This window comes from Astatotilapia calliptera, chromosome 5 (assembly GCF_964374335.1).
Source record: "Astatotilapia calliptera chromosome 5, fAstCal68.1, whole genome shotgun sequence".
Classification (NCBI taxonomy): Eukaryota; Metazoa; Chordata; class Actinopteri; order Cichliformes; family Cichlidae; genus Astatotilapia; species Astatotilapia calliptera.
Genome location: NC_137426.1, coordinates 27,175,631 through 27,201,425, shown reverse-complemented (window position 1 = coordinate 27,201,425; position 25,795 = coordinate 27,175,631). Strand labels below are relative to the sequence as shown.

The 25,795-nt window shown below is 39.9% G+C and overlaps 3 protein-coding genes and 3 non-coding genes across 7 annotated transcripts; 1 reads left to right on the top strand and 5 right to left on the bottom strand.

Moving 5' to 3' along the window:
• Positions 1-184: 184 nt before the first annotated feature.
• nop56 (NOP56 ribonucleoprotein homolog) lies at positions 185-6,073 on the bottom strand. The gene is made up of 12 exons (XM_026168546.2): positions 5,956-6,073; positions 5,197-5,286; positions 4,998-5,112; positions 4,498-4,662; positions 4,094-4,292; positions 3,225-3,412; positions 2,713-2,864; positions 2,416-2,516; positions 1,709-1,857; positions 1,378-1,499; positions 973-1,092; positions 185-728 (listed from the first exon to the last, which is right to left on the bottom strand). Exons 1-12 carry the CDS (start codon positions 5,956-5,958, stop codon positions 414-416), a joined length of 1,719 nt encoding a protein of 572 aa, XP_026024331.1. The 5' UTR covers positions 5,959-6,073; the 3' UTR covers positions 185-413.
• Positions 1,191-1,258, bottom strand: LOC113023115 (small nucleolar RNA SNORD57). The gene has a single exon (XR_003272509.1). It is a non-coding gene; the product is annotated as a small nucleolar RNA SNORD57 (small nucleolar RNA).
• On the bottom strand, positions 2,958-3,076 carry LOC113023121 (small nucleolar RNA SNORA26). Its single transcript, XR_003272514.1, has one exon. It is a non-coding gene; the product is annotated as a small nucleolar RNA SNORA26 (small nucleolar RNA).
• Positions 3,762-3,897, bottom strand: LOC113023116 (small nucleolar RNA SNORA51). Its single transcript, XR_003272510.1, has one exon. It is a non-coding gene; the product is annotated as a small nucleolar RNA SNORA51 (small nucleolar RNA).
• Positions 5,195-12,059, top strand: mlnl (motilin-like). 2 transcript variants are annotated; one of them, XM_080301962.1, is made up of 6 exons: positions 5,195-5,335; positions 8,369-8,546; positions 8,961-9,086; positions 11,380-11,481; positions 11,702-11,807; positions 11,945-12,059. In XM_080301962.1, exons 3-6 carry the CDS (start codon positions 8,973-8,975, stop codon positions 11,950-11,952), a joined length of 330 nt encoding a protein of 109 aa, XP_080158088.1. In that variant the 5' UTR covers positions 5,195-5,335; positions 8,369-8,546; positions 8,961-8,972; the 3' UTR covers positions 11,953-12,059. The 2 variants fall into 2 exon arrangements, with proteins under 2 accessions (XP_080158088.1, XP_080158086.1); XM_080301960.1 differs by having other exon boundaries at positions 8,955-9,086.
• A 256-nt stretch (positions 12,060-12,315) lies between these two features.
• LOC113022770 (retinol dehydrogenase 11) lies at positions 12,316-24,763 on the bottom strand. The gene is made up of 6 exons (XM_026168547.2): positions 24,212-24,763; positions 16,859-17,098; positions 14,767-14,856; positions 14,407-14,595; positions 13,600-13,709; positions 12,316-12,679 (listed from the first exon to the last, which is right to left on the bottom strand). The coding sequence occupies exons 1-6, from the start codon at positions 24,369-24,371 to the stop codon at positions 12,500-12,502; spliced, it is 969 nt and encodes a 322-aa protein (XP_026024332.1). The 5' UTR covers positions 24,372-24,763; the 3' UTR covers positions 12,316-12,499.
• Positions 24,764-25,795: the final 1,032 nt, after the last annotated feature.

Genomic DNA, 25,795 nt, shown 5'->3' with positions numbered 1-25,795 from the left:
CTTATATAATCAAGGTCATGTGTGCCAGGTGAACCGACTGGACGGGGTATGTTACAGTAGTACATGACTACTTTTTTTTGGAAAGCTTCCCAATGATGGTTTTCAGGAAATATTACCTGTTAACAGTGATGCTGCTCCCCCACCCCCCCCCCCCAAAAAAAATGTTTTTAACAAAAACAAAAAATCTTGAGAGGCAATTTATTTTCAGAAGTGCAGGTAAATTCTACCGACTCCAAGGCACAGTTATAAGCATTCATTAGCAAAATAACCTGCATTCATACAAAAATAAGAGACAGTACAACAAAGCTACTGATATACTAGACATACAGTTAACGCCCTTATGTAGGGGTTATCTGAATTAAAGCAAAAACTGTACACAAAAATAAGAATTTTATTGTCCACACATCCATTCTTTACTCTGCAGCATCTTTTTTCTTCTTTTTCTTTTTCTTTTCAGTCACGGGTGTTTCTGGGGTTTCCTCTGGCTGTGTGTCCATAGCATCAGTTTTTCGCTTCTTTTTCTTTGCAGGAGTCTCAGTTTCCTCAGCTCCATCCTCGGCATCTGGAGCTTCCTCCGACTCTGCTTTTCGTTTCTTTTTCTTCTTGGCTGAAGTCTCTTCTCCATTTTCTCCAGAGGGGGCCTCCTCTGCCTGTGCCTCCATCTCCTCAGCTGCTTGTTTCTTCTTTTTCTTCTTCTTAAGAGTGTTGTCCTCTTCTCCATTCTCCACCTTCAGACAATAAATAAATAAATTTAAATATCAGAAACACTCTTTTCAATGCTTGGAAGCCTGAAAGCCCAATGGCTGTGATACAGCTTTAATGTACGACTCTCTTCAGTGATCAAGCCCATTGATTAGGACCAGCCAATGGTTCGGAGTCTTCTTATATGGCATGCCGTACACTGAGAAGAGACCATGTTTGGGTCCCATCTCAAATCATAACATGCCAAGGCCACAGAAAAACAACACATACCTCTGCGTCACCGTTAGCGTCTCCATTTTCTCCAAGTTCTTGTAACTTCTTTTCACGCTTCTTACGTTTCTTTTCCTTCTTCTCTAGTTTGCGTTTGATCTCAGCTGCAACATCAGTAGCCTAAGATGAGGAGAGAGAAAAAAAAACAAACAAACCCCACGACAAATTCAGTTAAATCAGGGTAAAACAATGAGATTTTCCCCAGAGGTCCAGGGGCTGCATCAGGCTCATTAAATCAGCTTTTACCCTCACTGAGATGTCAGGGAAAGATGTCTCATCACTTACAGCATACAGAGATTGAAAGAATCAAAGATACTTTTGAAATGTCTTACAGGAACTTGATTCTCCATTTGTTAGGCCTTTGACAAGACATTTAAAAATCAATAATAAAAATCTCAAGCTAACCTCTTTGAGAGCCTCTTTCATGACATCCACATTTTTCCGTGGTACATCGCCGGTCTCATAGAAAGACAGCCGCTCTTCTACCTGTTCACGCAGCTTGTCACCAAACACGCTTGTGGGCAACTCTGTAAGAGAGCGAGAAAACTTCAGCTTAATCAACAAGCAGCGGATTATACTTGACTAATCAGCGTCCCTAAAAGACATGTGGCTCTGCTCAGGAGAAAGCTTCTCAACACCAACCCTAAGGCTGAATACTGTTGACGAAAAATATGAGCATCACTGCAATGATGCCACATGTATGTAAGCCGATGCAGGCGTGTGGTGGGTCACTCACCTGAGAAGCAGTCTATACGTGAGGCGATCGTGCACTTGTTTGCCAAATATCTGGAGATGCGGCCTTTGTTTTTGGCAGCGGCACGGCCGATGAAAGTCGAGTGGAAAATGAGGCCGTACTTGGGGGTGTTTCCACGCGTTTTCAGGGCTCTGTGAAAATACAGCTGCTTTCATAATCAGGATGAACGGCAGGTGTGAAATGTTACCTTTTCACAGTCTATTGGTCAAAGTCTATACACAGCAGTTAACCGGACTTGAAATACGCAGGTTTAACATGCAGTTTATCAGGAAGGACAACTACCAGTGACATGAGGTTCAGCCACATCCAAATGGCAGTACACACATTAACATATAGAACTAATATGCCAGCAACTTAACAGCTCCCTCTTGTGGACAACATTAAAATATGCACATTGGAAGGCACTTAAAAGAACACGTTTCATACGACTTAACTTTGCAGCTACGTGGACGCTATCGCTAGAATTTAGTTTTAGACACTGTTGATGGTAACTTCAAACATTCTGTACTGTTAGCCAAATTTCTACCTCTGTGCTGTGAGTGGGTGCTCAGACTGTGGGTGTGCATTTGGGCGAGCAGGATCACTCCAGAGGAGACTGGGTCTTCTCCAGTCACCCAGCTCTGCTCCAGCCCAGCCCTGCCATCACTGCAGCCACTTTTTTCCCCAGCAGGGAGGGGGTGCCCCAGTACCTGAACAGGGCCTTCTCTGCTCCCAAGATCTGAACCGTGGATGCTGGATACTTGGCGAGGTTGGTCAGACTGCCGGCGTGGGAGATCAGACGTGCTCCAACCTGGAGATAAGACAATCTGTTATGGCCCCCTTAAGCAAAAAAAAATAAATCACAATTTTGACACTGGATGCACAACACAGTATGAGGACCATCAGCACCGAATACATTTTTCATCACACTGGCTCAGTGGATTGACAGATTTTGGTATAACATCATTGGTCCGTGTGTCGGGGTTAAAAATAAAACTTCGACTCACCACTTCTCCAATCAAGGCTGCCAGGTTTGGAGCCACTTGGCTCATCTTAGACCGCAGATACTCCTGCAGCTCCAGCCGGTAGGCAGCCAGAGACACGACACGACTCGAAAACCTCTCGATGTTAATCAGGTCAATGGGAGATATATCCATACCTGAAGACCAAACAACCAGAGGATGATCAGCATTATATTTTTAGCAGGTGCTGCATTTGTGACATTTAAACCAGTACATGGCATGAAACGTGAGATTGTTTCTCCCGACAGGATCCGCAGTGAGGATGCATGCCTTCACTACAGGTTTATGAGAGAACTACTCTACCCCCCTGTGTTAGACACCAAGGACACTTGTAGTCCAGAGTGGGCAAAAAAGGGGCACAATGTGGAGTATGTGGATGAGCCAGAGTCAAGCTGGCATAAATTAACTTTGGATATGGATGAAATTAACTTTGACCCAAGCGGGATGTGTATTTGTGAAATTATGCAGCACATACTCTGAATGTGTGGTGTACTCACCCATAGAGGAGCGTGATGCATCCAGGATGGCCTGAGCCTTGGCACTGTCCATCACCACCTCCTCTAAACTTTCTAGGTTCTCCTCTGACAACTCCTTCCTGTTTCCAATGAGCTGAGCCAGGCGGCAGTACATCGAGTTGTCGGACACAATTTTGATGAGCTCCGGAAAGTGGTAGCCATACCATTCACTGTAGATAAACAAGAGGGTGTTAAAACTTTGAGTGCAGGATTTTTGGACTAAACATTTAAATGCTGAACTACCCATTAAGATGGCACAAAGTTCAAGACTGCTGGAAAAATATCCCTTTCAAAATTACAGCTTCTCCTTCTCTTTAGATATCCAATTCTATTCACAGAGTCCTGTATCAGTAGGAAAAGCCTGGAGCTTTTAAGACTTGAATGCTAAAACTGACAATAACTGATGCCTAAATGTTCTAGATGATCTTGCACTCTGACAGTTTGCACCAGGATATTTCACACCAAAATGAATGCATGCGCCACAAAACAGCTACAAGATGCTGAGCTAGTAAATATACACGATGTTCCACCCAACAGTGTTGCCTCACCAGATAACAGCTGGCAGAACAGAAGTGTTGGGAGTAACTGATGTACCTCCTGTTTCTATACAGTCAGCACTCTGAGGTGTGCTGTCTGTGGTAAGCATTAGGAGGACGCCCCAAAATGTGCGATACCCCGAACTACAAAAAGCCTGATGCAAATCTGTCAACAGAAAAGCCACAAAACTAGAGGTTGACATTAAAAAGAGTGAAAGATTAACAGCATGAAAGTTTAACATGTTCCCTAAACTGTTTAATTTTATGCAAAAACCAGTTAACCAGTCCTTTTACTGTGTGATGAAAATTTCCTACCGAACACGCATGGAGAAGGTGTTGATGTCTTTGTCCAGCTGATCCAACAGAGCAATGGACTGGATGATCATGTTATCTACCCTGTTGACATTAAACTTGACTTTAGCTCTGGAGTAGCTGTGGCCAAGACCCAACTGTGCCTTGGAGGCAGCCAGGGCAGTCAGACCTTTCACCAGAGAGTGGAAGTGCAGACGCAAACCTGACGGGACAGGACAGATTGAGAAGGTTTGCTGAGTGTTAAGAAGAACACCAACAGAAAAGTGCAGGTCCAACGGCTGTTCAGATTTTCAGTATGAACCTTCACGAGTTTCAGGATCACAAGCTCACATCACAACAGTCCACATTATTTTATAAACAGTATCGTTTTGCATATTTCGAAATAACTCTCAGGTAAAAATTCTCACCTCGCGTGATCTCAGCCACCACCCCTCCAGTTTGGATTGAACTGCTAAGTTCTTCTTGTAACGCTGCTCCAATCTTGCCATCAGAAACCCCCAACACTGATTTTTTCTTCCCAGACTGGGGCAGATTGGTCTCTAGGAACAGCTTCAGGTCAGCATGAACTACACCTGCAAGGGATGGAAGAGTTATATCTGTAGACATGTGGTTGAGATGGAAAGCCATCTATAAACTGCAACATGGACTATTGTGATATTATTATATTAAAGCCCGATAATTTGCCATCTCAGAACAAATTGGATATATAATTAAAGTAGTCTCATTAACAATTATTACAGATAAAAGAACAAATCAAAATCTGTCCATGTCTTTCCTCAGGTGTTCAGGGTTGATATGAAACTGTCAGCACAATAACTCAGTGGATTGACAGATTATAAAAACATCATTACAGCTGAGAACTTTTCCACACAAGATTTTTAAAGAGAAAAATGATAATCATACATACCTTCAGAGATGGCGTTCATGTTCTCCAGGGCAGCCTGGGCCGACTTAAAGGGGAAGAAGGCGGCTAAGCTCACCATGCTATTAAACTTTCCGAGGCTCAGCACGCTCGCCTCCACCTGACACAAAAGCACAATTATCAGTGCTCTGCTGAAAGAGCACACAAAACAGATAGTACACAGGAGTTAGGGAAGGGGACGCACCTGGGGCAGCAGCATGCCGATCTCCTCCACTTCTTTGACGGCGAATAGCGCATAGCCCGCCGCGTGCTCGAACAACACGTGCAGCAACACCTGGGGAAGGTGATCGTGCACAATCGAGTTAGACGACAGATGTCAACAGGTAACACTTGCAGCCAGCAAAAACAGGAAGGTGTTTCTAAAACTACGTTCAGATCAAGTGTTTATTAGTCCCCACGTGCTGACCAGCGAGACACAAGCTAACTTCACTTTCGACTAATTCCTAAGCTAAGATTGCAATTTTAGGCATAAATGTGCAGTAGCTTTTTCAAAAGTGTTTTTCTACTTCAGGTTTAGTTACCATTGCTTTGTCGTAACTTTCACACGTAACCACGTTGCAGTCTCGATGAACCCACGTGTCGACCTAGGCCCGCGAATAACGTGCTTGCTAAGAGCTAGCTTGTGCTAACACGGCCCCTAGAAAAGTACAATACCTGCTACAGCACTGTCAATATAACAGTGCTTCTGGTACGACTGCGACTAACACAGCTGGACACATCATTAGTCACTTTAAGTCTTTAAAGTAAGATATTTTTCCAGCTAATGTCAGCACTAGCGGAACTGCTCCCCAAATGTCGGAGGGCCTTTAGCTCGACAGAAATGAACTAAATCTAACTAGACATTTGTACTCTTAAAACCCAACTAACTGCAAAGAAACTTAAAGTGCATAGTTTAATGAACAATTTGCAGTCATGCCAAAATATCCAACCCCGCTCAGCTTACCATGATTGGAAAATCTCCGCGGCAGCACGCAGTTCGTGTCTGCTATGCTGCTTCACCTCAGCAAAAAGACTGCATCCAAGCGTTTCAGCAAACTGCAGCGCCGCCCCAAATCCCGCGGTAGCAGCTTTGACATCGCGAGACCCGACCGAGAAAGCTTCAATTTGCTTCCTTTCCCCAATTTCCTATGCTGAAGAAAAAAAATATTAAAATATAAGGTTCTATTACGGAAGCGTAGAGCTACGGAAGCGTAGAGCTGCCACCCAGGCCAAAGAAAAATACAAGTGTATCACGTACGTTATAACGTGAAAAGTTTATTGTTCTAACAAGATACTTTTCCTGTTTGTACAATATACATTGTACGAACGTGATAATTATGTATATTGTAATAACGTGATATTATGTTGTTCAAACGTGAAAAGTATATTGTACAAACATGATAGTATATTGTACCTGGGTCGTGCCTGGGTGGCAGCTCTACGCTTCCGTAATCTATAGCCAGGGACTGTAGTTTAAAAAATACAGACTACCACATCGGCAGACTACCACAATTGATTCCAAATCTTACAATTAATATGCGATTTTGAAGTCCAGTTCAGTTTTAATTAAAGGCGCTTAACAAAAGCATTACATTAGCTGTTTAGGAGTTACAGCAATTTTTTATACAGTGTCCCCCCGGGTTAAAAACTAACTGTACAAAGTAGCATCATTTTAAATAAGATTTATTTATTTTTAATTGAAGGAAAATCCTATCCTGAAGTCTGTAAACCATAAATATCACCAAATGCTTTTTTCTTCCTTGAGATGCTCTGTTATGCTGGCACTCTTGCCACTTTGGTTGCTGCTTGTGTGTGGGTCTTTCTGGATTCAGATTTGTGTTTAATTACTTAAAAATGCTATATTAGGTTGGGATCAGATAAATAGGCAATTGAAGAATATCCCATTTCATTGCCATGGCTCACCAGTTGCTTTTGCATTATCCCTTGGGTCATTATATATTTGCACTGTGAAGTGTTGACTAATCAGTTTTGCAGTATTTGGCTGAATATGAACAGAATACCACCCTGTGCACTTCAGAATTACGTCTTTAATAATCATTAGGTATTTCTCTCCATATTTTTCTCTTCTTGTCATTGTGGTATAATTAGTCAACATTTACAACACTTACTCAACTTTGCAGGTTCTTTATATGTTTAATGGCATTGTTCTTGAGTGTACCTAGTGGTTTGCACCTTATTTTTATCCATGAACAGCTCTCTTGATCGTAGACTTGTTACAATGACATGGTTACCAAATCTAACCAAGTCAAGTGTTTTGTGAATTTGCTGGTCCCCCCACAGTGTCCCCCCACCTCAATTCTGGGAGAGTGAGTCTTAAGCTGCTTCTGCTCAGCTCTGCTGAGAATCATTAGTTATGGTTGGAATCAATCAATCAATCAATCAATCAATCAATCAATCAATCAATCAATCAATCAATCAATCAATCAAGAGTCCAAGAGTAAAAACATGGCATTGGAAGTGAGATTTTCCCCCTTTAAAGGGAAAATCCCAAATTCAGTACCCAGTGAGTGATGTCTTGAAACATTTGCTGTGGTTTTTGATTCTGTACACCAAAGTTTAAAATGTAGATTTGAAAATATACAGCATGGTTTATTTTAAACTGTTTATACATATTCTTTACTAGTATTATAATATAAAGGTTATACAATTTCCATAATTTATCCCAAAGACTCTAAATCTCTAAATGTTACTTTAAAATACATACTCTAGGTGTTAGAAAAATGTAAGAGTCATAGTGTGTGTCATAGTGCTGGTGTTATATAAAGTGCTAGAGAAGGCATACAGAGCTTCATCTATGCATTTAAAATGTAATAAACCACATAGAACAATAGCAATGCCTGTAATAAACACTCTTGCTGAGTATTCTGACAACAAAATAAAAATAAATTGCAGTAACATTTCGCCATCGTGCAGGAAATAAGTCATGAGGTTTCCAAGGCACAGATGCATGTGGTTCTGTATGTGCACAAACACAAATTAGTAGCAGGTCATAAATGTCAGAATGTGTTAGATAATTACTTGGAGCCAAGGATATATGACTGACTTCTTTGAATAGACTGTCGAAATTGTTTCTATATTTAACTCAGTGCCTCAAACGAAAGTCACATAAAAATTGAGATTTACTTCTCAGTTTGCAGTTTGTCTTTTGTAGGATGTGTTATATACATACATGAGTTAATTCTACTTCCTGAAATGAGTAAAAATAAATGATTAAATGACTACTTAGATATTTTAAAAACTCTGCACAGTATACATTCATCTTATAATTTATACATACCAGTGAAGATTAGGTGAGCATACTAACCTAATAAAAAAAAAATGAGCCAACCGTTCCTGAGCAATATTTGTGTTTCCAGGACTATGCTTGAAGGAGCTTGTTGAGGAGCGGATGTGAGGGAGGACAGTGAAAAGCTTAGGGATCAGGAGAGGGCTTGATATAAAGGCTGACAGCGACAAGCTGACACTCAGACCACTGGAGCTCTGCTCATTTTAAAGCACACTTCCTCAAGCAACTAACCAACGCTGACACAGCACGTGAGTAACTCCTGGCTTCTTGTGCTCCTGTCTCTCTCTGCCTCTAGGTCTTTCTCGTTTGTCTTTCTCTTTGATGTTCTGTTTTCATCTACTCACATTTGTGCACAGACCTATCATGCTGGTTGTAAATATGACTCCAACCTCTTATCTATCTCTTATCTATCTTGCTCCTGGAGGAGTTTGTTGTTCTACCCCCCCCCCAGTCTTCTCCCTCCCTATCTCTAATGTATTTCCCAAATTCTGTATTACATAAGCATGAGATTCCTTGTGTTTCTTTGTCCGCTCTTGGTTACGTGCTGCATGTCATGTCAGATGTCGACCACAGCAAAATAGAGCCCCTTGGCCACCTTCAGACTGTATTGTGTGTGAACTTTCTGCTCTGTATATACCAATGTGTATGTTTCTAAGGGACAGAGAAAATTGAGCATGCGTGGAGCAGTTGCTGGTTGTGTGGTGCTGGTGTGCCTGATGGCGCTGCTGGTTCAGAGGACGGAGGGACACATCACGTTCTTTAGCCCAAAAGAGTTGATGCTGATGAAGGTAAGCAGCATGTGTGCACAGCTAGGGCTAAATTAGAGCTGAAAGAATTGGTCAATCCAGACCACAAAATCAGTCATGATTTTCAGTCATGAATCAGCTGTTTAGCTCATTGGTGTATGATCCCAAACTTTTCTGAAGGTTAGGATTAGTTCCTTTTACATACTGGTAAACTGATTACTACTGTTCCTGAAAAACCAAAAGGCTCTGTGAAATAACTGAAAATATTGTGGAATATTGCCTACAGACTTTTTAATGTAGCAAATAAAGAATTGGCCTATTAAGTTTTTGTTGTTGTTTTTTTCCCTAGCAAATAACACAGTAAGTACAGTCTATTTATGTAATGAGCTTGCAAAGAAAAGCGTCTGGACTTCTTTAAGTTACTTGAAGACGTTTCACCTCTCATCCGAGAAGCTTCTTCAGTTCTAAGGTCAAATGGTGGAGAGTCCCAGATATAAACCTAGTGTGGGTTCACACCTTGGCTCAGGCGATTAGAGGATCATCAGGGGGTCCTTTTATCCCTCTGTGGGGGGTCACTCCCACTAGGTTTATATCTGGGACTCTCCACCATTTGACCTTAGAACTGAAGAAGCTTCTCGGATGAGAGGTGAAACGTCTTCAAGTAACTTAAAGAAGTCCAGACGCTTTTCTTTGCAAGCTCCTTTGACTACGATGACCTGGATGACTGAGAACCTTCACAGACATATTTATGTAATGCTTTTTAGTGACAAGAGTCACAAAGGATGAACAACATTTAAAAGTTAAAATTAAAATCAATGGAGAAGCATATTAAAACAGAATAAAAATAGATAAAAGCATAAATAACTAAAGAATGTCAACAAAAGGCCTCACTAAACAGAAAAGGTTTAACTTTTTTTTAAAGGACTCCACAGAGTTGGATAAACAGAGCTGGAGTGGTAAACTCTTCAAGAGCTTTAGTGCCACAGGCTGAAAGGCTGTGTCTCTTCCTAGTCTTTAGTCTAGTATGGGGACCAACTGGTAGAGCTTGTGAGTGAAAACAGCAAGCAGAAGGGTGTTTAACAAGAAGTTGCATGTAAGTGTGGGAATTTTAAAACAAATTCTCGACTCAACTGGAAGCCAACATAAAGAGAATAAAATTCGGGTAATGCAAATTCGCTTGCAGATGTGAAAGCGATGATTTATCTAACCCGGTAAATAAGGTGTTACAATAATCTAGGTGTGGTGACACAAATGCATGAACAATTTTCTCTAGTTCAAAGGTGTGGACCATACTTTGCGATTTAGAAATGCTCCTTAAGTGAAAGTAACAGGAATGTGAGATAGATTTTATGTGTGACTCAAAGTCTGAGGAGTCGAATGTTACACCATGATAACGAACACTGGTCTACGCAGATGAGCGAAAGGAAGCAATCACTTGACTGATTCTTGAATGTATTTCAAGAAGAGCCATAATCATGGCCTCAGTCTTGTTAGTTTAAAACAAGGCAATTACCGAAGCCACTGACTAATCTGTGATGAACAGTCAGCTACAGTGGACATCTGAATATCATTAGCATAGAAATGATACAAATTCCAGAAAAAAAATTGAATCAAAGATCGATGCATGCTAAAGGAAGGATGGAAAAGGAAAATAATCATGGATCCAGAATTGCACCTTGTGGAATCTCACACGGTAGAGAAACAGTCCAAGTGGAGAATTTGCTCACTCACTGAGCTTATGTATAGTTTATGGCATCACTTTACTGCATTTTGACTGTCATTTTTCACTCTTTTCTAGAATTTTTCAGTTTTGTAGTTCTTGACCCTCAGGAAAGATATAAAACAAAATTTAGATTGAAATGAACTGCGATTTGTTTCACAAGATGAATAAAGGTTATTTTAAACTGTGACTTAAAGACAGAAGACAAAGCTTCTTAAGAAATTAAAAAAAGCAGCTTGTCTCATTTTGTTCATCATTTGGGGGCGATCGTGGCTCAAGAGTTGGGAGTTTGCCTTGTAATCGGAAGGTTGCAGGTTCGAGCCCCGGCTTGGACAGTCTCGGTCGTTGTGTCCTTGGGCAAGACACTTCACCCGTTGCCTACTGGTGGTGGTCAGAGGGCCCGGTGGCGCCAGTGTCCGGCAGCCTCGCCTCTGTCAGTGCGCCCCAGGGTGGCTGTGGCTACAATGTAGCTTGCCATCACCAGTGTGTGAATGTGTGTGTGAATGGGTGGATGACTGGATATGTAAAGCGCTTTGGGGTCCTTAGGGACTAGTAAAGCGCTATATAAAATACAGGCCATTTTACCATCTATGCGTGCATGTGTCCGTGCTGCAGGAGCGAGAAGGGAGAAAGGACATGGAGCCTCGATCAGAGGATGGCCAGTTTGAAGAAGTCACCGTCCAACAGGTTCCTCAGACAGAACGTGGTGGAAATCCTGTGAGTGCTTGCGCACACAGACAAACAAATTGCCTTCACAACTAGTGTAATATTTTCAATCCAGTCACAGTTAAAACACTTTTTTAATTCAACATAAGACATTATTTTTATGTTTTATTTAACCTTTATTTATACGGGTAGTCCAATTGAGACTCAGTGTCTCATTTATAAGCGAGACCTGTTTCAGACAATAACACTTATGTGTGCATATTCTGCCCAGGAGAAGACCGTGGAGATTTCTGTCCGTCTTTCACCAAAACAGCTGGATCACGTGACTCCAGTGCTCGAAGAGATCATCCATGAAATAACCCAGGGGCGTCAGAAAGGTATTTGATTGGTGCAAGATAATTGGTGATAAGTCACATTTTTGAAAAAGCCACAATATGATCTTATCTAAAGAACCTTAATACATGCATGCAAATCTTTGTTAATCATAATGTTCTCTCACTGTCTGTCTCTGCAGCAAAGTAACAAGGCTGATAGCATGAGGGAATGAACGCTGTATAAATTCTTCGAAAAGCACAGAATGATTGTGTCTTACTGAATTAATCAATAAAGGGAAGTGATTGTGTCACTCATTCTAGTTTGCGCTGTAATTTCTGTGAAAGCATTTTGGCTTGTTGGCCACAGGGTGTCAGCCTCTTTCCCAGGAGAAACTGATTTCTCTCAGACCTCAAGGAAATTCATAACCCTTTATAGCATGATGGTTACACAGACGTAATGCATATTCTGAAAAATCATTCAAGCTATTTAGCAATGATCCCAAGGGACACAGACACAACTTGTAAGATTTCACTAAATGTTCCTTTAAAAAGAAAGAATTGCACTGAGTGGTCACTGTTGGTTAAACTTTATTAACAAAAATACAGTTATTTAAAGAAAATGTGCATGCAAATTACTTAAGGCAAAATAGTAAAAATCAGACATTGTGGTGGCAGAATTGCATAGGCAGTAGGTGCAGTGTGAATGACTTTGGAATTTGACCCCTCTTGTTATCAAACCCTCCCAGCTAGTGGTTTCAGAGCTTTGATGTCAGTCTTTCGCAGAATTCAAAGTCCTTGACCGCGAGGGCAGCATCCCGAGCTAAAGGGATAGGCAGAGTCAGGGAACAGTCGCTATCAACATACTTTCCGGTTACACCCTCCAGCTCCTCTGCTACAGCACAATAGATTGTGCTCACTGCCCCTGCTTCTGGTGACTGAAAGGGAGATTAGGAAAGGTGGAGAGGAAACATGAAAATTAAGGTCAACAAACATCCTTAGAGCTACAAATATGCAGCTGGAAAACATGTAATCCCAGCCCTGTTTTGTGCCTAGTTAGAGCCAGTTGTTGAGCACTGGATGACACCACAGATACAAGTCACAGATGAATAACTTTCCCTTACAATATATTGTAAGGTAATGTTAGGGGGTGCAAGTATATAATAATTCTGCCTCTACACACCACCACAGTGAATGCTAAGTCAATGTCCGACTGAAGTATTAATTCAAGGGGGTGAAAATCCTTGGACATTACCAAATGCACCAAATACTGCACTGGGTAGGCTCTTTAGAAGTTTTCTGGCAAAGCCGCATTTGGCCTTGCTAAAAGCTACCAGTGGTTTGTATTGTGCTGTAAACGTTCTGTATTTCCATTCCAGGTGTCTCTTGATTGTAGACTTTGACAATGATAGGAAAATGTAAAAGTCTGCACTTCAATCACTTCAGTTGTTTAATATGAAATCTATTTTGGCGATTGAGAGAGGTAAAGTTACAAAATTGGTGTCACTGTTCAAAAAGTTGTGGACCTAACTGTAGTTTTCTTTTCCCACTTTGCAGCAGATTATCCCATGTTTAAAATGTCAATATAAATGCGAGAACAGATGTATACATCTGAGAGACAAGGCTAAAAATGAAAGAGATGAGGATACAACCACAAGGGGAAAAAAGCAAAGAATAAGAACAAAGGATTCCTAAGATTCCTACAGCAGGAAAGCTTCATTTTATACTTAACCACAGATATGTGAAATGTTTTAGCGCTTGAACTTGTTATTCTAGTTTTAGCAGTTTGGTTTGTGCCATCATTGAAACAGTCTGGATTTGGTATCTTATTTTAGTTTGGTTGCCTGTTTCAACTTACCTTGAAAAAGAAAAACCCAATAAGGTTGAAAATCCAACGGACCCAAAACGAATAGTGTCTCATTACTTCTGTCATCACAATACCGGGGTGGACGGAGTTTGCAGTTACATCTATGTAATGATAAAAGTACAACAAAAAACAACACTGAGACGGTCACTGAAAAGGTAAGCACTGAGGGTTTGATAGGATGTTGAGAAATTAATTTTATCCTAAGTATTAGAGGCTGGAGTGGGTGAAGCAGATGGAGCTGGCCTGTTTTTGATGGTACAAACTGAAGTTCACAGTTTGTCCACACACTCCCACAGCCTCACAGGATGTAACATTCTGTAATGAAATAACATCATCCAACAAGCCACCGTTCAGCCTCTAATGATTGCTAGAGATTGACTTTCAGCATGATGCAAAAACTGAAAATGAAAGTTTAATACTTTCTAGAATCTAGAATCTCTCAGTATTTTACCAGCATATTTTATGAATATTCAAAGCCAGTTTCATCTTTCAGATTTCTTAGAAAAACAGACAAACTACTGTATAATGTATGGGGCAAACAATACAAATACAGAGAGGAGCAGGAAGCCCAACAAACAAGGGTCCTATGAGAATAACTTTTAAAGACTGATCATCATCAGAGTGCATTATTATTTAAATCACATAAAGCCATGGCTTATGTGTATTTTTAAATCTGAATGTGATCATCATCCATCTTTTGTTACTGCTTCTTATTTTGTCATTTATTTTCTTTCAGTGCTCTTCCAATGGCAGAGATCCCTCCTGTACATTCATAATATTTGCTTTCCTGTAGCCTACCTGTGCCTTTTAGTCTGCGTGCTAGCTCGTTGGTACAGATGATATTGTGCAGCTTAGTGTTGTTGTAGACTTGATCCATGCCATAGCTCAGGTTCTTGCCGTGAAAATGAGAAAAGTCCACATTACCCCTCTTGTGGTTGACTGAGCTGACGCTGACGATACGGGATGGAGACGAACTCTTCATCAGGTCTGGAAAGAATATGAAACACGTTGTGGCAGTAAGGATACGATGAGAAGGGGAGACACCAAAAAAATGGCAGATATTTAGGATGACCTGACAATTGCAGGCAGTAGTGTATTATGCATTTCGTTTTCTCAACACAGTACATCCCCTGTGTTAAATAGACCCCACAGTCTTACCCAGCAGCAGGTTGGTGAGAAGAAAAGGTCCCAGGTGGTTAGTAGCAAAAGATTCCTCAAATCCATCTTTGGTTATGTTCCTTGGTAAACCTGATTGATAAAAAGTTAAATCCCTAGAATTAAAAGTTGATCTAAAAGTTGACGTCATAAATCAGACTAGGTTTTCTAAGGTTGATGTTTAACACAAGGCTAGCACACCGTGTACCACTCTCTGGTACTCTGTGTGGTGTTTTAGTACAAGACAACTTCAGAAAGTTGGAACACTGCTTACATAATGCAATGATTTACAAATCTCCGCTTTGTTTGGCAATGGAACATAGAACATAGTGGTGCTAAAAAGAAACAGATGAAGGAACATGATAACATGAACGGGAATAAAAATAGCATCTTAAAGAGGCAGAGGTTCTCAGAAGTAAAGATGGGAAGTGTTGAAAATATTTGGCATATCATGAAATTAGCAGCTAGAATACTTTATCAGACAAGAATGGGACAACAATCCTTGCCAAAAAGTCTAGCAGCTCCGCAGTTTGATGCATTCGATGTCCCCAGACATTTACAGACTGTTGTTAAAAGAAGAGTGGATGGTAACACCCCCCCCCATACTTTAAATGTTTACGTGTTCTATCTTCTAAAATAAAATATTGGTTTATGAGATTTGCAAATCATTGCACTCTGTTTTATTTACATTTTACGCAGCATTCCAACTTTTTCAGAATTGTACTTGTAAATATTTGCGTTGCTGCCCTGCAAAGTCTGCCATACAAATTCGAGATCGGAGATGTCAAATTGATTTTAGATCGTGGGACACATATGTGCCACTTTAATCGTAAGCGACCATCAAAACTCCCCTTTATGTCAGTGTAAAGTAGTTCAACTGCACATTTAATCTCTGAAATATGGCAATATAAGATAAAGATGTGCTAATTAAACAGCGTGTCTCAGTTTGCTTTACATAAAAAAAAGAAATCCTACTGTAGTAAAAGAAAGAAATCTGTAGAGTTGTAATGTAAAGTAATGTGTAAAATTACAGAAAAAGTTCTGGTAGCCCATTGTCTAAACTGTCCAGTAATTATAAAGCAGAAAGTTTTTGTTAATTCACAGACATTTGTCATATTTTATTTATCTATTTATCTATTTTACTGCGGACACACAAAATTGTATAGCTGTGAAAAAGAAACAGGAGCTTTTCTGTGGTTTATTGTTTATCTATTACTTTATTACTTTGGTGTGGTATGAATGGCTGTGGATGAGATCTGTATAAATGTGTCAAATTGATGAAAATACAGTTTAGGTGCAAAATATATGCCATCCTTCAAATTTTCCAAAGACGTCCAGCAGACCTGGTTGGAGTCTTTATTAGGCTGATTTTGGCTTCCGGGCCTTATGTTTGGCACCCTGTTCTAGATTGTTTAGCTATTGCGAAGCGTTGCTTTCTGTATCCAGTCACGACAATGATCCATTTGTTTAGGCCCCTGATTTCTGTGTGCATCTCCTCAATCCCTGCTGTCATGCTAGATGAAACTGTTGTTCAATGATTCACTCACTAAACAAAAAAACCCAAACAGACATGTTTTTGTGTGTTTTTGTTTTTGTTGTTATGCATATTAGAGCTGGCTTTTAATTTTCGACAAATTAAATTGAATATAGTCCCTGGCCAGCTGATGTGTTTTACATTAGAACAAGCCTTGCTTGCTGTTTGCTCGCCAACTTTAGTAGAACTGCATTTTCATTGATAATTTATAATAGCTAGCTTTTTTTGCTACATCTCACAACATTGTGTGTTAGATTACTATTTTAACACAAAATGTCCAAATGAAACGCTCAAATTGTCTCAAATTCTTCCAGGTTTGACCTTGTGATGTACAACAGTGTTGCTTTTATCTTGTAAAAATGTTGCCATTAATCTTTAGAATTTAGATTTTTTTTCCATATTTGAATATATTTTCCCCAAACAGTTTAAAATAAAATAAGAAATGTAATTCATTTGCCTATTTCTAGTTTGTGTGTATGTGCTCATCTTCATTTAGTTATGAGCAGTGAGCGTGATTTGGTGGTTGTGTTGAAATCCTCGGACCGGCTCTGCTTGTATCACCTGATACTCCAGCATTGTTGACGAGGATGTGCAGCGCCTTCTCCTCTTTAAGAATCCTCTCAGCAAATGCTCGGACAGAGTCCATACTGGAAAGGTCCACCAGACGCAGATGTACATCCAAGTTTCCTGTTTTTTCCCTAATTTCGTTAAGTGCTGCTGTGCCCCTTGCCTCGCTCCGACAAGCCAAGATAACACGAGCCCCACGACGTGCAAAGTCCAGGGCAATGAACTTTCCAATCCCTAGCAGAGTGGAACAAAACAAAACATTACTTGTTGAAATATGCTTAAATAACAGATTAATCAAAAGACAGATTTACATAAGGTCTAAAACCTAAAACAAACGTTATGATTTTATTCTAAGTTTAAGCAGTTTTCACATTATCTGGGCATTTGTTCTGTGTTTTCTTGCATTTGCTTGCAGATATGCAGCTTAAGCAGAGTGAAGCAGATCTTTATTGCTCAGAAACTGTGACATGTTTTATACACACATATATGTATGTATATCGCATATTAGTGGTTTTAAAACATATACCCAAATAGGCGAAGACCCGAATCTTTCTAAAAAAAAAAAAAAAAAGCGAGGATGAACGTGAGGACAAACTACTAAAAGATAGTTGTTCTTATCTCACTCACTGAGGGAAGGTTCACTGATATCATGAAATGATGCAATCTTTAAACGGTTCTCCATTACAACCAAACCCCTTTAACATTTAGAACTGAAAGGAAAATATTTCCTCTCCTAAACCTTAGAGGGAAACAGTTTTATTTGAGAGCATCATGTCAGGTTTTTGTTGCAACTAAATTCAACTTTATTATTTCTATAGTGCCATTTCACAACAACAGTCATCTCAAGGCAATTTGAACTGATCCTGGAGTGTCGAAAGAATCCCCAACAATAACACAACCACCTCCGAGCAAGAAGTTGGCAACAGTGGGAAGGAAAAACCTTGTTTTATTATTAACCAGGTTCTGAGAGCTAGCTGCTGCATCACGTTGAGGGTGAAAGGAAAGAGGAGAGAGCAGAGAGAAATAGCTAAAAGGTAAACCATGGAAGAGGAGGTTATAGAGTTCAAGGTCGCCTGATCAAGCCCTAACGATAAACTTTCTCAAATGCAAACTTGCAATTGGTTTCACAGTAGAGGTCTTTAAGACCTGCAATTTGCATCCATTATCAATTTGTGTAATTCTACACAAATTGATGTAGTAATTCTACATTACTACACAAATTCTACTCTTTATTAAGAGAACATTACAGGACAATTACATTTCACAGTTTAGAATTCCCAATTAGTGTAAATCAGCATAAAAGAAACTAGGCTTCTAACACTAATGCTAATCCTGTCACGATCCTGGATCATAGACCCAGAGTTTTGTGGACTTTGTTGGGTCATTTATTGTTATATTTGATTTTCATGCATTTGGATTTTTTAGTTTGTAGCTTCTGTTCATTTCCATTTGAATTCTTGTTAGCGTCGTTTTAGTGTAGTTGCTTATGTGATTCCCCCCCCCCCCCCAGCTTTCTTCCCCCATGTCATTCTATGTCAAGTCTTAGTGTCACATCTGTCTATTTCAGTGATGGCGTCCTATTTTATTTTGGTAACTGGTTGTGCTCTTTGTCTTTTTATACATAATTAATTCAAGCTGTTTCACATTCCCCACCTGTTTCCCATGACTACCCTCAATGTGTCTTCGTATAAACAGTGCCACATGTGTTTCACTATATTGCCTGGATACTGTTACTATGTAAATGGGACATTTTAGTTTCTATTCTGGGTTTTTGTTCAGACGATCTTCAACTGAGATATGTGGCTTGCGTTTTGTTTTAGATTTGGTCTTTGCATTCTGCATTTTGGGTCTTCGCTTTACACACTCTAAATCACGTTTTAAGCAAGTCCCAATTCTTACGGTTTCCCACAACTCCCACTTTCCACGAACGTCTGGTTGGTGGATGACTTTGATGTTCCGGTCAGGAACTGTGGAGCTGAATTATCTCTTCTTTTGCTGGATGATCCACTGCAGCTTATGGGCAAACTTGTTTTATTAAGCAACATTTTTTTTGTCATCTTCATGCACATGTTATCATCTGGGATAATTTACAAACGGGCCTCAATTTCGACACCACATATGCTGAACACGTGTGCTGAGAGGATTTTTAAAAAGGTACACACTCAGTGAGATATCTTCCTTTGAAGTCATTTAAATTAGCAGCAAGGAAAACTTCAGAAAGACAAATCTAAACCACAAACACTTCCACATTTCCACTAATTGTCATTTGCTTTCAATTATCCATCATAGAGAGTGTATCAGCGTAGCAGACACACACACACACACACACACACACACACACACACACACACACACACACACACACACACACACACACACACACACACACGGGAGAGACTTCTTTGCTAGCTCCATAGTTACGTTGTGTGGAATCAGTTTGTTTAAATTTAATTAAACACACTTTAGTCAGAAATATGTTGCTAAGTTTTTTTATTAAATAAGTCATAAGCAACGCTACATCAGGTAATAATTGTCATCAGTAACTTTGATTTAGAGACTCCTATAATGACCAAAATGACAAAAACCACAAATAATACAGTGAGTCTTTCCCACTGTGTCTGATTGTTTATCTGACAGTCCGGTGTTAGTACCTTCACTGCACTGAACTAAATATTCTACCTCAGTCTTTTATTGTGGTCACAGTAGCATTCGAGCATTCCAAAGAGCTACGAAAGCACCTTTAACAGTGGCGTTGTCTTTGGGTCACTTTGCAAGTGCAAATTCAGAGTAAAACTGTTGGACAGACTCAATAAGCAGGTTATTTATAACACATCTCCCAGTTCACAAAGCGAGTATTACTGTTTTCAGTGCTTTCACTTATTCCCACGCTCTTATTCCCGCATAACTGGAAAATGTGTTTTAATTCCTCAGAAGCTGGAAGATGGGTGTTTAAGTATACACATATTTGTATATTTATATACACAGAGATAATCCATTGTGTTAGACTGAAATGGTTGCAGTCTTTTCTGTGTTTCTACTCTCTTTCTACTTTGAAAGTGTTCTATTGTGTTTCTTTGACTGTATTCTAAAAAAACCCCAAAACATATTTGGGTAATGGTAAAAAATGAGGCTGTTGATAATCAGACATTTCCCAGAATTTTTTAGCTCTTTGTGGAATAATCTTGTTGTTGCACACATACACATTTATGCCTGACAGACTGTGCTGAATTTGGCATTTTTTTGCATCCATTTAACCAAAGAAATGGTAACAGATTATATGGCTCCTAGTAACAAAGTGGATAAAGTTACAATTTAACCCTCATCCTACTGAAATATTTAACAGGCATAGACTACCAACTGCATAAACTTCCTTGGGACATCAGAATAAATTACCTTAAGAACAATAGCAAATAATATATAATAGTGTTTTCTTTTAAAATGACTGTACTCCCCTTGATACTGTGTGATGCTTTAGTTTAACATCCATGCCAAACATTAAGTGAAGAAATCCATCTTAAGACTGCGTAGGGATATGGATACTTTTGACTGAGGTCCTCAGGGACCCCATGATATTTGTATTTTTTTAAAAACACAGGAAACAGTGATGTGATCACTCCAGACTGACAAAGTCATAAAACATTTGGACGTGTCATGGCCTCTGGGTTACTGATCCAGGATTTTGAACTCAAAACACAATGCCCTGGGGCAATGACCCAGGGCATTGTGTTTTTATTCCCTCGTGTTTCCAAATTCTGTGTTAGGGTCCTACTCTTGCCACAAGGCTATACATCAAGCCCTAGAATGACAGGAAAAACAACTGTGATATAATGACAAAAAAACCCCAACAAAAAACAAAACAAAACAGAAAGAAAAACCAAAGAAACTGAAAGGGTCTTTTTGACATTTGTACAAACAATTGCAGAACCAAAGAGTAAGCAACCATGCTCACCATGAATGTTCAGGGTGCTTACTCAAATCTTTGGCTCTCGGAGGAGGCGGACGCACTTTTTCTCCTCTCCCTTATCTTCCCTGCTAGTTCTTATGTCCTTGTCTAGTCTCGTGTCTTTTTTTGTATTACTTTCCCTGGAACACTCTCTCACAGTCTGTGTCTAAAACCTAAAAGAGAATTATGGATTTGATCAACTGGTCTCTGAATGCTATTGACACCCTTTAACGAGAAGTCTGGGCTCGGGAGAACCCGAGTGCCCTGGATGGACTTTCCCTGCCGGATACACGATGGACGGGTGGCAGAGGATCGTGTGCCTGGCAGGACTGTCGATCGAGGACGCTGAAGATATCTACCTATTTGGAACCATGATAACAGGGTTCTTGCTGATCGGAGCTGGCTTGGCCCTGGCTTATCGGAGAATTAAGAGAGCGGAACCGGCTGTTCAAATCCCCACAAGGCTGCCCGCTGGGATTGGAACGACAGGTGCGACTTCTCAGAAAGGGCTCACTGAAGGCAGCATGGTTAAGAGCTTGGAGGCGCTTACGACTGCAGTGAATGCTCAGAATAACACCTTTGAGCGTATGTATGTTGGATTACATCAGGAAAGAATCAACTCAGAACAACATCTCTGGTCGGAAGCTGGATTACACCTCGGATCAGTTGGCTGCGGTCGTGAGGTCTCAGAATCTGCTATGTGAGCAAAAAAGAGTGACAAGACCACAGAATCGACGGCTAATAACTAGAGATGGCACGATACCACTTTTTTATGTCCGATACCGATACCGATATCATAAATTTGGATATCTGCCGATACCGATATGAATCCGATATAGTGTTTTTTAATCAACAAAACTGTTTTTTAAATATCTTGCTGCATTTTGTATAAGTTCATACTCAAGTTTAAAACAACAACTACACTAAAGCTATTCTGTTATACCTGTATGCAAAAAAAAATATTTCATAGTTCAGCAATACTGATCAATCTAATAAACTTAAACCTACACCATCCTCCCTATTCTGGTATTTTAAAGAGTACTTGGCATAAATATTAAGCAACCTAACTAATAGGGTTCCAACTCCCAGCAACAACAAAAATAAATAAATAAAAAATAGGGAACCACCCCTCACGCTCCACCTCATGATGCTTAATCGACGTAATCAACCTTAATTTGATGCAGTGTGAAAAAAAATGCACAGAAATCAATTATTTTTCAAGAAATATTAAATAGATTCAACATCTTTCTTCAACAAAATTGCAGACTGCACAGATGGTACCTTCCCAAAGGAAAAACTACTATAGCTTACTAGGGTGTATATATTAGACTTAATAGTTACTATATACAGTAATTGACTTCTATTCATTTTACATCAAATTAAAACTTTGGGTGTCAGATAATTATTTATTAAAAGCTAGACATTTTAAATGAGAATAAGAAAGAAAAGTATGTCTTTGTGCCTCCTTTTCCCTGTTAATGCCCTATCGGCCCCCCTGGCTAAACTTTGCTAGATCCGCCCCTGCACAGTTACCAGCGTCAGCTGTAGAAAAAGATCCTGGTGTAGAAAGTTATATTAAATAAATTCTAACAACAGCTGATCAAGCTTAAACGTGCTGCTGTTGTTCAGCTGCTGGTTTCCTCTTTCTGGTGCAAAGTGGGCCAAAAGCAAACTAGAGACAGAAAAGCCGATCAGCTGATCGTTAAGCAGTTTCATGATTGAAGTAGCAGCAAGAAGAGGCAGTCGCTCCATATATCGTTTGGTAAGCTTAACGCAGGAATGCTTTACAAACATTCAGAGATGGACTTACACACTTGCTTTACTTCTCTCGGGGATAACTTTGTCGGAGATGAAATGCCGGGTTGCTAGCGAAGCTCCACATGCTATCCAGACCACCGACAGGTCCCGCATGCCACAGCCGCTCTATCACGTGATGCATACTGCTCCGACGTGCTAACGTTCTGAGGTGAGTTACGGCGTGTTGCAAGTTTTGTGAGGTGCTTTCGTGATATTTAATGGATCGGATTACATTTTTTATTTTTCTCCGATATCCGATCCAGTAATTTAGGTCAGTATCGGACCGATACCGATACGTAATATCGGATTGGTCCATCTCTACTAATAACATCACGGAGAAGCTCGCAGCTATTAACGGGAGATTGAGAGACCAGTGTCGGAGTGTTAAAAACAGTTTGAAATTCTCAATTACCATCATAATGCGGCTACCCCTTCGGTACATTTCAATGCACATTCCAATTTTTTTTCCCTCACTACCTGGCCTGACCTGTCTCCCCAAAGGTCTGTCATCTCGGTTGTGGGCAAAAGATCTCATCTCATCATCATCTCAAATATTAGGTGATGTGCTGGGCATGAAAATCCAAAGCATCAAACATTTTGACGGCACATAAAAGGTGTGTAGCTAACATTGAATGTCTCCTTCCTAATCATTGTTGCCTCTACCTCCTACATTTTTACTATACTGGTTTTAGTGCTTCTCCTATTCTCTAAACAACTCTGTTACCTTTAGATTTAATAAAGGCGCAAGAACTCATAGGTTAGATTGTTAGTCCTTGAATAAATGTTTAATGTAGGTGAAATTTTTGATGACACTTTGTTGAACACCCTTTGATCTGGAGTAATAAAAGGAATTTTTTGATTTTTTTTTTTAACTTCCAAGTAAACAATTAACATGCTTCAAGGTCACCTTATCTATATTAGTGCAGCACTGCAACTCCCGAAGAATGAGATTTAGCATTTTAGGTTTAGAATGACTTTAAAATAGATGCATATAGATAGATGCATAGATCATGGTACTGGTCATGATGAACAGCAATGGGAACTATATTCTAAGACCACAAAAACCTCCTAATAACTTTAAACAGCAGGGATACTGAATGCACACATTTAAGTGTCTGAGAGCTGAGAGGAATGAAAGCTGGAGTTAGAACCACTCCATTTTACCACAGAGTTTTGCCTCGATTTACGTCGCGGTCATGCAGAATCTTTGACAGATTTTTACACGATCTTATCAAAGCATCAAAGCATGTCGGCCGCTTTTCAGTGTAATACTTTTTTTTTTTGAAGTGCAACAAATACAGCCTCTCTTCATGTTCTTGCTGCTACCTTGTTATTTCCTGTAATTCCTGCAAATGAGACCCTCAATTTAGTGATGACACACCCTGGGATCACAATTGGTGGATAACCCTTCATAGCCATGGAATGTGAAGCCCCCCCCCCCCCCCACACACACACACACAAAATAAATAAAAAAATAAGAATAAAATAACCCCCAAGCCCCCCAAACAAACAAACAAACAAACAACAAAAAGACCTCAAGAATTCAGAATTTTAACAGCAAAATTCGCCTGCAGCTCTGTGTTAGTGGCTCTTAATATTCAACCAACCAGTATTGGCTCCCGTCACTATGGCAGTCTTCCCTGTCAGCCGCACGGCGCAGGCTTGTGGATTCCAGCGGTTTCGCATCTGCAGGCGCACAACAGCAGCCAGTAGCGCCGTCGAAACAGCCCAGAATGGGTGATAGAAGAAACCCAGCCAAGCCATCATCCTGCCGATGAGTCTAACGTCCGCGGGAAAGAAATAGACTGCTTTCCCTCCTCTCACCGCTTTAAGTAGGCGTGTTATGATTCAACTATCCAAGCACGTGGTTTAATCTTATATCGGAAGAGGAGTTGTTTTGTTTTTTCTTCCTTGCACTGTATAGCTTTTGTTATCGTCTCTCTATAAACTTTGGAGATTTGTAAGAGGAGAAAAAGCCGTCAGGTTTAGTCTGCAGAGCTAGCTCGGAAATTACATTTAAACAGACAACCTCTTTATCCATATTCAAACCATCTGGGCTGGTGAACAATGGAAGTGTTCATTTATTCAAATTAAGCTTGATTTTTTGGAGCCCTGATCGACATGGAGTGGGGATCTCACCAGTTTGCAGAATAAGAGACAAGTAAGCAAAAGTTCAAGCATATGGATGTAATTGCTCTACCAGATGCAGTTTTAATTCAAGCTGAACACATGGTCCTATCCATAGCTCTTCCATATGTTCCATGAGCTCACATCAGTGAGAACAAATACATGACCCACTTTAAATCATACACATTTGGCATCAGGGACGTGCAGAGAGGTTTAAAGGGGCGGGTGCTCAAAGTTAAAAAGGGGCACATTGAACCATGCTGAATAACAACAACACACATTCATCAAGAATCTAATATGGGAAGGGCAGGGCTGTGTTGATCTGAGACTGTAGACATTAAAAAGTCCACAGGAGAGATGGTAGCTGATTAAACAAGTGTCATGAGATAATAACAAAATGCAAAGATTGGTGACAGCGCTTGGAACCATAAGGCAACGAAAAACTGTGACATAAACTCGGCTCTGCCTGTGAATCACTCTTTGCTTCTCTTCTTCCTTCCTTCCCATCATTTCATATATCACTCTCCACTTGCTCTCTATCTGAGAACAAGGCACAACTTGCTATTGCAATAAACTATAATCTAATTATCCACACCTAACAACTCTTGCACTTAATCTATAATAAAATGATGACAGAAAAATGTTATAGCACTGCCTTTAGTAGCCTCATACAGCTCCTACTGTTTCCTCCTCATGTCCTTACCAGCCATGTCTGCACAATGTTATATCATGAGTAATAATTTAAAAAAATCTATATACATAAAACACACACATGCACGCACAGTGACATTTTAGACCTTCTTCAGAATACTGTATATACTATGGGCATCCTTACATTATTATTTATTACTAGAGCTACAATAATAAAGCAATGAGGAGGGGGAAGTAATAAATATGAAATAATGTATTTATGCTGATTCCATTTGTTTCACTATCCACTCTGTGCAGGGCAAAGCTTATTACATTTTTAAACTGTAGAGATACAATCTTTTGTCTTATTTAAAATATAAATCTAATATAATCTGCTTCTTAATGTATGTTCTTTAAAATACAGCGTGTGTTTT